Genomic DNA, 12,969 nt, shown 5'->3' with positions numbered 1-12,969 from the left:
TAAATTATTATTATTAATTAATTAATTATTGCCATTATTCATTAAAACATATTTGGTTTCCTAAAGCAAGCAGTTTTGTTTTTGTTTTATTCCTACCGTGGTTCTAAGTTTTGTTCCATGGGGCCCCAAACCAATTTTTTTTTAAGAAAATATTTTCCCCCAAAAATTCCCCCAAAGAAAAATGTCTGAAGTCAACACTGTACATGGGTTTCCATAATTCAAATTCATCTGGGCCCAATGAAGCTATAATGCATCACTGGGAAATTTTATTATTAGAAGTAGGCATCATTTGTAATTATTAAATTTTATTAATAATTTTGATTTTAGTTTTTATAGATTCTCTGTCTTGAAAATCATTTTGATCTCATCTTTTTTATTAGACATTTCTAAATTTTAATACAGTACACCTCTACTAACTTGGACTAATAGGGCAAGTGTCAAAATTTACAAAAATTCAAGTTAGTGGAGTGTTTTCTCTGATGATGTGGAAAAAGAGAATGTTGTTATACAGTAATTTATTATGATCAGTTTTATACTGAAGTTTTACTGAACTTTAATAGTTCATACTGTTGAATTTATTATTACAGGAAATGGAAAATGTAAAAAAAAATTTATTACAGTACAGTATAGAGCAATGTACAGTCTCTAGTACTAACTACAATAATATAATGCATAATATTGCAAAGACTTCCAGATACAGTATCAAATACATTCATTAATTTAATTATAATTTTTCTATTGTCAAGAAACAATTTAGCTGAGTTATGCAAAGTCCAAGTTAGCTGGGGTTTACTGTAATTTGTTTTAAATTATTTCATTAATATATTAAAACTATTAAAAGATAATCTTGTTTAACTTTAATAAAAAATTCATTTAATTATTAATTTCTGTATTGTAGTGCTATATGACTATGTGTTATATATATATTTTTTGTTTGTCTTTGTTTTTTTTGTACTTAATGTTCTGTTATTATTTTTATTATTATTATTTTTTTAAATTTTGTATGGTGTATCACGTGATCCTTTCCTCTTTTGCCCTGGAGTCGTCTTTTCTAGAGTGCAATGATTGGAGCCTCTGATTGGTCTGGGGTAGTGTCATGTGCAAGAGGCCTACTTCCAGACTGCAGGAAGTATAAATTGAGGAACTCGTACATTATTAGCTCTCTTTCCCCCCTTTGGACTATTCTGGAAAGACAAAAAGTGAGAAATTAGTTGGAACCTTCAAGCGAGACATTTGTGATGGTTGCCATCAACAAAGAGACATCTTCAATGGGATAGGACAATCTGTTTCCATTGTATCCAAATAGTGAGATATCAGCTAGTAGCATACATTGTGCATCTGAGATCACCCAAGGACTCCAATGGGACATTTAGTTTTGAAATATTGAAATTTAGTACGTATACGTTTTCATCATATTAGCAACCAACGTGTCATCGTGGATTTTCTAGGGCTATTGCATGAAATAAATGTATAGAGGAGATGGAGGTGTATATATATATATATATATATACATATATACACACCTTCATGTCTTATATATATACACAACTGATTTATGTCTTATAAACTAAAAAGATTTACACACATATACATATATATATATACATAACAATATATATATACAAACTAAAAAGATTTACACATATATATATATATATGTGTAAATCTTTTTAGTTTGTAAGACATGAATCAGTTGTGTTGCATGCATTGAATCGTATTAATTGTACCACCAGGTTCTCTTGTCTTTTGTATTGAGTGCAATCATACCTAGTGTTGTTAAAATAAATAATTTTTTTGTTGATTATGTGCACATGTCTTTGGCCAATTATTGAGTCCTTATCACATTATTTTCTTCAGATACTCTGTGGATTTCGGTCTACAGGAGTCACTACAGTATCATTGCTTTTATATTGGTATTTTTCAGTTTTAATAAATTCTGATTTTATAAGGAAGAAAATATTTTGTTTAATTGATTGACTAATTTCATTAATTGAATGTGTGAAATTTCACTAATAAATTATAACAGCATAATAAAGAATTGTTGCATGTTATTTTGAATGGATTCATGTTCAGAAACTAATACTTAAAAGTATAACATAGTTAACAATTTTATTTTAAGGAGTTAAACAGTTGTTAAGTTTTAAATCTTAACTAACTATGAGTTCTTTTGATTAAAATGAGTTTTTCTCTGTGTTTAATTACATCTATTTTGCTCTTTCCATAGTTTCACTAACTTCTTTCTTTTTTGCAAGTTATTTATTTAGTTTTTAAACTTTAAAAATAAAAATAGTAGTCTAATCATAGACTGATAATTCAGTAAAATCTCTGATTTTAAAAATAATTAACTATGAATCTATGATATATTGTGGCTGTACACCATCATATTTTGTATATATGTTAATTTAAAGTTAGTTTAGTTTCCTTCTTTATTCTTTGTTCCATTGTTCTATACCTTCTAGAATTTTTTCCCTAACCCTTTCCCTTGGGCGGTGATAACTAATTCTTAGAACAAAAAGAAGAGAAAGAGGTCCTGAGGGCTAAGGAGTGGAGTAACAGACACTCTTGGCTTGGATGTCGCTAGGAAAGGATGTGAAAGGTTGTGCTTCAGGTCGTGTTTCTGGCAGTGATTGGAGATGAGAAGAGGCTCATACGAGATACCAAGGCAAGCTTGGAAAAGAGAGATCATCCTTTTTCCCAAGAAAAAGAAACCAGAGTTGGCATCCCACCCATGATTAATGCAAAGCCTGACTACCCACTTTCTTCTAATCCTATTTCTTATATTTTCTGTATCTATCTATCTATCACCTCCCTTCTTCCATAGTATTAAGTTTGTTTTTAAGCCTTAATCATAGTTCGTTTTACTTTGATCATAAATATTATTAGTCCATATTTTTTATGTCGCAAACCTAACTGAAAATAACATGCAAAAATAAAGTTATTATTTCCATGGCCCCCACTTCCTGTAGCAGAGCCCCAGACCAGGATCATCGGCGAGCCCCTCCCTCTCTCCCTCCCCACTCAAGACCTTGGTGTGAGGCAAGAGACATAACCACTCATCCCATGGCTGCTTTGGGATATGATAAGGCAGATAAATGAAAAAATATTATTTTCATTCACAAATTAAGCATGCATTTACAAAAACATAGATTAGATTTATTAGAGAGAACAGAGGAATTACACTGACAAATTTTACAATGACTAACATGACATTAAAAGCAAAAACAAAATAGGAACCAACACAAGAACTGAAAGAAAGACAGAAATTGAAAAACAAAGCACATCAATAAGACAAAACCCAAGAAACTATCAATTAAATTATTTTGCAGTAAATTTTCTGACTTACCGAAGCAAATTTTTTGATTACATCACTAAAATTTATTTGTTTAGCTAAATCAGGGGTGGCCAACCTTTTTAGCAGGCGGACCAAATTTCAAAAATAATATTTCCTGCCGGGCCACGCACCAAATTTTTTTAAAATTAAAGTAAACAAGCAAGCGTGCTACACCTTCATCTGCATCGTTGCTTTCCAGTAGGTGAGATCGTGGTCAAACACTTGCCTGATTTAATGTAAAAAAACACAAAAAATAGGTATATTTATTTTTTTGAAGAAAATAAAACATAACCGAGAATCATTTATTTAATAACCGAGAAACATATTTATTAGACAATTTAAAAATTTGACTTTGTTTTACAGAACTAACAAGTAAGTGCATCAAAATTGATCTGGACTGATGTTGTCGCTACACGCAAACAGTTTTCCAAATGAACATCAGTAATTCGTGTTCTCACTTGTGATTTGATATACTTCATGCGACTAAAAAGTTGTTCACACGCATACGTGTTTCCAAATAGCGTAACCATTGACAGAGCATGTTTGTAAAACGCAAGATATTTATCCTTGTCCAAATACATAGAACTCTTCCAAACCTTCTTAACTCTTCTAATGTTCATTTGGTGATATTACAATAAAGTTAACATTTATGTTCATTTGACCTAGCTCCGCGGGCCGCAACACAACTCCCGGCGGGCCGCATGCGGCCTGCGGGCCTCATGTTGGCCACCCCTGAGCTAAATCATTTTCAGTGCACTAAATTGCTAGGTTATTTAGGCTGGCCATCTTCATACCAGGCCTCCTGACTAGGGTTCAGTCAGTCACTATCATGTGGGGATCATGATTTTTTCTTTTTATGAATATTTGTATGTTTTCTTTTTGTCGGGGTACGTACTTTCACATATACAGTACATCACAATATAATCATAAATAACTTTTTGTTATAGTTTTAAATATATAATATATTTCACAAATCCATATAGTTATCTTTATTATTTTTACTAAATACAAGAATATTTTTTTGACAAATACTCTATTTTGGGGATCATTCAATTTACTGTATAAATCTGAAGAACAGAAGTTAATAAGATGATTACTTCAATATGTTTTCAGTTTTATGTTAATATTTTCTTTTTCTCCCTTGACTATTTGTTATGTAAATATAATTAATTTTTTCTTTTTATATTTTTAATATAATAATTCTATTTTAATGTTTGCAGATTGATTTTCAAGAGTCAGATAATCAAAATCATTTTGTTGTGAAACCTGGAGTAGATGAACGGCTAGATTACAGTATGTATTTAAAAAATATTTTGATTTTATTCCATTTAATTTTATTTGTTTATGTGTATGTATATATATAAACATATAAAATTACAAATATACAAATAATATACCTAAAATTAAAAAAGTAAGGTAGTTCTTATTTTTAAGTTTTAGAAAGTTGAATGAGACACAGTTTGAATCTGTTTCATTATTTTTGAAAATTTGGTTATTTTAATAAAATTCTGGGATCACTATCATGATATGAAAAATCATAATATGTCACTATGCTTTAAGCATAGGACCATTCACTATTGAAATAGAAATCTTACATATATGCTGACATTAACATGTGTCAAATTTTTTGCAACACACTGTATAAAATTAATCTTCACTGTCTAAAAAATATTGTTTTAAATTAAAATTTTGTAAACAAGTTATTTTTTCAAATTTTTATTATTAAATATTCAAAGTATATTGTCTAAATAATTTCTTTTAACTTTTTAGAAAAACGAACATATAATGGTCTACCAGATTTTATGACTAAAGTAGCTCAAAAAGAACTAGAAAAATTAAGTTCTGAAATTCAAGAATGCAGTGTTATTTATTTACCTCAAGTAATTATTTGTTCTATATAATATGAATTTAATTCTTAAAAATATAAATTAAAACAACATATCTGAAAATTTTACATTTACCAATTGTTAAAACTTCTATTTTTAAATACAGTAGAACCTCGATTATCTGGACCTCCATTATCCGGATTTTCGATTATCTAGATTGTTCAAAATAAACAAAAATTTTACGAATTTGCTGATTTGCACTTGGCAAATTACGATACTGTTTATGTACATGATGGAATACATAACTTTTTTTGTTTCAACAACGTCTCACCCGGCACAGTGGTTGTAAACTCTTAAATATATTTTGCGTCGTAATAAAAATATAACCTGACATACATATTTATAAATAATTTATTTTCAAATTACATCATTTCTATGACCAAGGGCGGCATAAGGCATGAGCAACGTGGGCCACCGCCTATGCCTTGCGGTCCGAAGGGCCTCGCGTTTCGAAGGTTTATGCATTACTTAAAAGCCGCAAACGCGACGAAAAAATTTTACTTGTTATAAAACGATAAATAGTTTGTCAAACTTTTATTCATAAAAATGCAGTTTCAACTGCTTTTTATTTTATAAAATCCGTCTTCTTGCACTACCAGAGGGCCTTTTAAACAATAGGTAGTCTGTTAGTGTTGTCAGTAGTAGTCCAAATTCAATACAAACGTTTGTTTCTTGAAAATTTGATCACGGTTTAAATACAGTATTTACTTTTATATGTCATCGAAAAAAAAACGTGTTGTATTATCATTAAAAGACAAATTAAAGTATTTGTTTCGATTATCTGGATTTTTCCTTATCCGGACTACCTTCATCCCCAATTAGTCCGGATAATCGAGGTTCTACTGTATTTAATTTATTATATAAAATATACAATATATATTTCATTCAAATACCAGATATATATACCAAAAGAACTATAAATTTATATATTAATTAGTTCTTAAATTAACCTTAATATTTTTAAAATTAGATTGTGAAACATAACATAACTTGCTGATAATTTACTTCAAATTATCTCAAAATATTAACAATAAAATGAAGACAATTATTGATTTAAAGCATATAGTTTTTGCTATAAATTCTTTCTAATATCATTTTCTATAAAGTTTTATATCTTAAAAAATGTATTGAAAGCTACAAACTTTATCATCTCATCTCAAAATCAAGACAAGATTATTATTATTATTATTATATATAGGTGAAATTATAAAGATTACAATTTCAAATTAAAAAATTTTTCAAGTACCTAAAATTTTAAACTGATATTATAAAAAGAAATTTTTCAGGAAGAAAAGTTTTTCTAAAACAAAAAAAAAGTTTTAGCATTAATAAAGTAAATTGTAATAATTAATGTTTTATTAAAATAAAAAGTAAAATACATATTAATCTAAAAGCCAACCAATGCTGTATGTCATCGTGTTACATAATGGCTATAATACTAATAATGCTGTTATCTAGCCTGATGACATACAGCATTGATTGGCTTTAGTAATATAATGTATCAGGTTTTAGTGGAGTTGTTTGCATATTATTCTATGAAATAAAATTAATTATTTCCACTATATTTATTTTACCATTTATAATTTGTATTTATCTCTACAGAATAGAAGGTTTGAAGCCAGTTATCAATTTTTCAGTAGACATTTAATATATTTTTCCAAACAATTATATTTGTTCTGATACCGTGTTTCCCCGAAAATAAGACATTCGCAGAAAATAAGACCTAGCACAGATTTTGCTGAATTGCGAAATATAAGACCTCCCCCTGAAAGTAAGACCTAGCGAAGTTTTTTTTTAGTCGTAACGGTCATCGACAGATGGTTGAAAGTACAGCCACTGATTGGTCAGCAGACAATTACGCCACACGGCATGATTTGCATAAGACTATGGCTTGGGAATCACAGATTTGCATAATGTTATCGCTGGTGATCGCTAATTGGTCGGCTGGGAATCACGCCACATCACATTTGTATAGTGCTACGGTTCAGTAAGCACTAATTGGTCATTGAGCTCGATGTGGCACTATAAAAAGGTTAAGTTGAATGTGTCGCAAGGTGTTCTCTCGAACCTGTTTAGCGTATTGTTCAACAATAAATGTGAATTCGTCTTCATGGAAATATAAGACATCCCCCTGAAAATAAGACCTAGTGCATTTTTTAGAGCAAAAATTAATATAAGACACTGTCTTATTTTCGGGGAAACACGGTAGATGTTTCTCTTAAACATATAATATATACTTGATAATACAGTAGAGCATCGATTATCCAAATACTGATCAACTGAAACATCAGTTAACTGAAAGCATTCCAGTTGGCAAATTCAAATTTCTGCTAGGACTGTGGCATTTTAGCACTCTTCCCTTCCCTGCCAAACTGAACTGTAGGCCTAGTTCAATATATTACATTATGTAAGGTATGTATTTGTAAAATGTCTGATACAAATTATATACAGTACAGTTTTGTGTTTAATATATTTTTTTGTAAATGATTAGTTATCTGAAAAATCAGTTATCCGAACAACTCCAGTCCCGAATTGTTTCAGATAATTGATGCTCTACTGCAAGGATGGGGAACCTGCGACCTTAAAGCTACATGCAGCCTTTTGGGCCAACAAGTGTGGCCTTCTGCACCAACAAGTGTGGCTTTCTGCGGCCTGTGATGTAAATGTTGATATATATATTTTAAGACCTTTATTTTTTTTCTATAGTTATTATACATAAATTTATAATACACACACTGTCTTTCTTTTATTACATAACTTTCAAATTACTTAGTGGCCTAAGCCTAGGGATAAAATGTCAAAAAAAAATTTCAATGCGGCCTCTATAAGGGACAATGAATTGTAATGTGGCTTTAATGAACAAAAAGGTTCCTCATCCCTGCTCTACTGTATAACTTGCTGTTATACAGTAGAGCAGGGATGAGGAACTTTGCTGTTAAAACTGATTTTATAAGCAAAGATTGATAATGCAAACCAGTGTGGTGGAGTCAGTAAACAAATAGTCTGACACTGATCTTGGCAAATTTGAAATGTGTGACTCTGACTTTGACTGTGACATGTATACCATTAGGTATCCAAATGTTTTTATCTAAAATTTCTCTAACAACTAACCTCCAAAAAACCAATAACGGTGCGTTTTCTCAAAAAATAAACAAACTGTCACTAATGTTTTCGAACAATAAAGTTCTTCCTCAGGTGAGAAACAGACGAAAAATTCAATAAAAATTTGATGGAACACTTTCTGAAAGAGCTCCATAAAACAATTTGAAAGAAACCTTGAATGAGTGACGACATCATTGCGCATTCTCCTTCTGAGGAAGGCGCATGCGAAACGATGCCTTTGAATCGTTTTATGGAGTTCTTTCAGAAAGTGTTCCATCGAGTTTTTATTGAATTTTTCATCTGTTTCTCACCTGAGGAAGGACTTTATTGTTTGAAAACGTTAGTGACAGTTTATTTTTTGAGAAAATGCACCATTATTGGTTTTTTGGAGGTTAGTTGTTATATATTGCAGTGTGCTGTTGATGTTTTAAAATTTCTCTATAAAAAGTTGTACTAAAATTGATGGTGAGAATCAAAAAATGGATATAATGAATTTACCTCAGAAAAACTTTCGAGTATATTTCTTTATGTACATCTTAATCAGCCAAAAAAAATTCCACTTTTGTTAGTTAATTATCAAAACTTGATTTAAATTTAATCATTATAAAGAAAAGATTTAAATCAGTGGTGTCCAGCCCACGGGCCGCATGCGGCCCAAGGCAAGTTCCGATGCAGCCCAATAAACGTGTAAACAAAACCGACAAATGTTTTAATTTATTATTATTTATTTATTTCAATGGCATAAACTCAAAAAAAAGTTTCACAAAGCCGTAAACCTTTATTCATATTTTATTTTTGAGTGGAAAGAAAATATTTTCAAATACTTGGAGATGTGTGAATGCAGAAGGATTACTAAATAAAGCTGGAGTTGTGACTCAAAGCATTATAGACCAAAATTTGGGAAAAGGAGGAAAAGATGAGAAAGGACAAAAGATGTGGTAGTGAGAAATGTTAAATAGATCTTCTGTTCAGCAAATATGGACCCGTAAATTTTCAACCTTTTTCACTTCTTTATTTTTCGTCCTTTGCCTCTTTTAGATTTTACAACTACTTAGATTTTACAAATACGTGAGCTGTTCACAGCCCAGCACATGTATTTGTAAAATTTAAGTGACTTGTACAACATGGAATTCATATAACACGGAATTAACAACAGTGTTATAGGGGGTCTAATGTAATACAAAGTTTAAGATATCTTTTACAAATGCAAAATCAGTCGAATATTGTGCCATGTTTCATAATTTTTGTTGTGTAATGGCAAAAACATACCTAGTGTGAGAGCCAGACTTGAAATTTTTGAGAGGAAAAAAAATTTTATCTTCAGACTGTTAAATTAGTTTAAATCCCAGCAAAAACAAAATTTTTCAATTTAATTACTGGAGGATGATTGCATCTCTCTCCCTAGAGTCACTTCCTTTCCCAGAGGACTTGTGGGTTAGCCGACTGGGTGTGTCTATCAGGATCGTCGCGCAGTCATGACTATTGTGTGGGAGTGGCAATAACTCTCTGATACAAGCTTTTCATCTTTTAACCCATTTATTATATTACCAAAAAGTTTCTTACAACATTTTGCAAAGTTGCGACGTAACACAGCTCAGGGAACGAATGAAATGCCCACTCAAGAGTCCGACGTTCAGTTGGAAGTTCTCCTTTCAGTCCCTCGATGTTGTACGTTGTGATCGACAGCCCCGGAGCGTGCGGCACAGCTTTGGGGGAAAGTCTCCAGAGAAGGGCAAATCTGGGTGAAACAAGACGTCACGAGAGAGTGACAGTAAGTTTCAGGAGTCAACAAATCTATCGCTGCTGATCTGCAGGATTGCAAAACTCCTAAAGTGGAGCATCAAGAACCAAGAACGTCATATCCTTCAATCATGTGTATTTATCAGTTTTTCACCCAAAGTCGCCTTTCCATTGGTTTCTCATTGTCACCGGGTGACAATTCGAAACCCATTGGAAGGCGCAGGAGAGGACAAAGTCGTGACTAAACGTTGATTCCTCTTCAACCACATTTCCCCCAACTTTGGTCTTTTCAACATCATTCTTCCTTTGTTTTAATATTGTACAAAAAAAAGTTTTTATTATTTAATTGAGACTGTTAATTTCTCCCTTTCATGTTGTAAAGGAGATTTTTAAGATCTTGTTAATATATCCCCCTTCGGACGTCCATGTTGACCCTTACAGACTCATCGTATGTGTCACCAGGAACTTTCATTTAAAATTCATCTATTGGTCAAAAAACTTAACATTACCTAAAAAGGGCATTGAAATCAAGAGGGAGGACACTCAAAATAAAAAGATAAACATTGAAACCGACAGGGAGAGTTCTCAGACCTCCTTCTTTTCATGTGAGTGCCCCACCACTGATCCCTTTGACTGCCATTCGCCATAGACATCTTAGCAACAAACATTTGATAGTGAACAGTACCATAAAGGAGCCTAACTCTACCCAACCTATCTGAATCTTCTCCACACTGTCATCAGGATGTTTGGTGACCTCAAGACTTTGATCAAGTCGATCAAGGTATTTAGCATCGCACGTAATAATGTAAACTCTCTCTCTGTTAGGAATCTGTTAACCCAGTACCTACTATTATGTTTTCTATATCAGCCTTATCCAGTATGTTACGCTAAGTAAGCTTTATTCACTTTATGATGCTATATAAAAGCTATAACAGAACTCCCTGTTATCCTATGTATATGTGTAAATAGTTTACATAAATAAATGAGTATTATTTTTTTATAATTAAGTTGTGCACTTCTTTCGGCTGCAGTGTCTCTCAGGCCGTCTCCATCCCAGACTCAGTCCGCCTACAAATGCAACCGCTCATGCAAAACCGAAACCACAGCCAACAAGGTTTCTGTGTCTGCCTTAAAAGACACAGTGCTGTCAGTCCTGACGTAGGCATCACTGGTCTGGTGCTGCCCTCTGGTCACACCTAGCCTGACATGCATTATTTAGAGAATACAGCTCTCTAGGTGAAGTGAAAATATTCATTTAAATTATAAAAGCTATTTTCTGAAAATATAGGGCACATTGTGTGAGATATACATAAAATTTTGGTATAAAATGGCATTTATAGATGAATATATTTTGATATCTAAATTTATCGAAGTGTCTGTTTTTTAAGAAATTTCTTTAGATACATTATATCTCTAACTGCATTATTAATTAATAAACTCCACCATACCTTTAAAATGCAGTCTATTTTAAACAGTTATCGAACGTTTTTCGGTCAAATTAACAGTCCTTCTTCAGGATTGACGTAAAGAATTTAAACTTGCCAAACGGGCAACTTTAAATTCTTTACAGGGAAAAGGGGCAAAATATAAAATTTACAGGGAAAAGGGGCAAAATATAAATTTTCGAGAGTCAAATAGAATAGCATTGGCATGGAAAGCGGCGTCATTATAAACAACAAATGTACATGCGCAATCGAATCTCGGAAGATTGTAGAACGTGCGTTTTTAGAATTATCGTTTGGCAAGTTTAAATTCTTTACGTCGATCCTGAAGAAGGTGTGTTAATTTGACCGAAAACGTTCAATAACTGTTTAAAATAGACTGCATTTTAAAGGTATGGTGGAGTTTATTTCTTTAGATACTAATTAAAAAAGTATTTTTCATACTTTACATTTTACCAACAGTAAAATTTGGGGTTGGAGTCACCAGAGAATTTTATTGAATTTGACTCTGACTTTGCTCTAAAATGTTCTACTTTGCAACACTTATGCAAACATTGATTAGCATTTCTTATGTTTTTATTGTGTAGTTGTATTTATACCTTAATTAAACTGTTAACCTTTTTATATTTTAAAATATGTACTATTTTACAATTATTGCACTATTTTATTTTGACTTTTAATTCTTAAAGAACCACTTCTTAGAGAAATCAAAACAAGGTGAAAAATGTTTTTTACCAAAAAAACATTTTTTTACCTTGTGCTATCTTCAGTTTCTATTGCAACATTTATACAAACTTCTTTATGTTCTAACAAAATCTATTAAGTTCGTTATTAATTATCTTCCAAAACGTATTACAGACATTATTCAATTTTTAAAAAGTTACGTTTTATATAATATTCCACAACATATGACTAATAATTACAGTGGTACCTCAGGATACGAAATTAATCCGTTCCGACACTGAGATCATATCATGAAAATGTCGTAAAGAGAATCATTTTTTCCCATACGATGTAAAACCAAATGATTCATTCAAACATGAAAAACACACTCAAATTAAAGCTAAGTAATACATTAAAAAATAATAATAATAAATAAATAAAATAATAATAATAATAAACCTTCACTACAAACAAATACAGTCACTGCGAGAGTTTTTCTACAGGAAACAAGAAACATCACAATTACATAAAGCAGTAACTCTAGCAGACTTAAATAACACACCATTAAACTTACACTCACATCATACAGACATGACACAACACACAAAAAGCATAGACACCATGAAGCAATCGTGGGCTCGAAAGGCACTCCATGGCAGGCATCCTTATGACCTGGCCCAGGATTTTGTTGACAAAACTGCATCAAACAGCTGGTTAGATTGGGGATGCCTCTTTGGGGAGACGGAAGGATTCATGATTGCCATACAGGATCAGGTCATAAATACTAAAAACTACAGAAAACACA

General features: G+C 31.6%; 1 protein-coding gene across 4 annotated transcripts in view; it reads left to right on the top strand.

Moving 5' to 3' along the window:
• The window catches only part of LOC111637982 (mutS protein homolog 5-like), an 84,555-nt gene that overhangs the window by 34,027 nt on the left and 37,559 nt on the right, over positions 1-12,969 (top strand). For all 4 annotated transcript variants that reach the window (XM_023383594.1, XM_023383596.1, XM_023383595.1 and 1 more), the window contains 2 exons: positions 4,552-4,624; positions 5,102-5,211. In XM_023383594.1, the coding sequence (XP_023239362.1) occupies positions 4,552-4,624; positions 5,102-5,211 (183 nt within the window). The remainder of the gene's footprint in view (positions 1-4,551; positions 4,625-5,101; positions 5,212-12,969) is intronic.

Source organism: Centruroides sculpturatus, unplaced genomic scaffold (assembly GCF_000671375.1).
Source record: "Centruroides sculpturatus isolate CEXI.00-Female unplaced genomic scaffold, Cexi_2.0 scaffold998, whole genome shotgun sequence".
NCBI classification, from domain to species: domain Eukaryota; kingdom Metazoa; phylum Arthropoda; class Arachnida; order Scorpiones; family Buthidae; genus Centruroides; species Centruroides sculpturatus.
The sequence above is the reverse complement of the archived record's forward strand: the minus strand, read 5'-3'. Positions and strand labels throughout refer to the sequence as shown.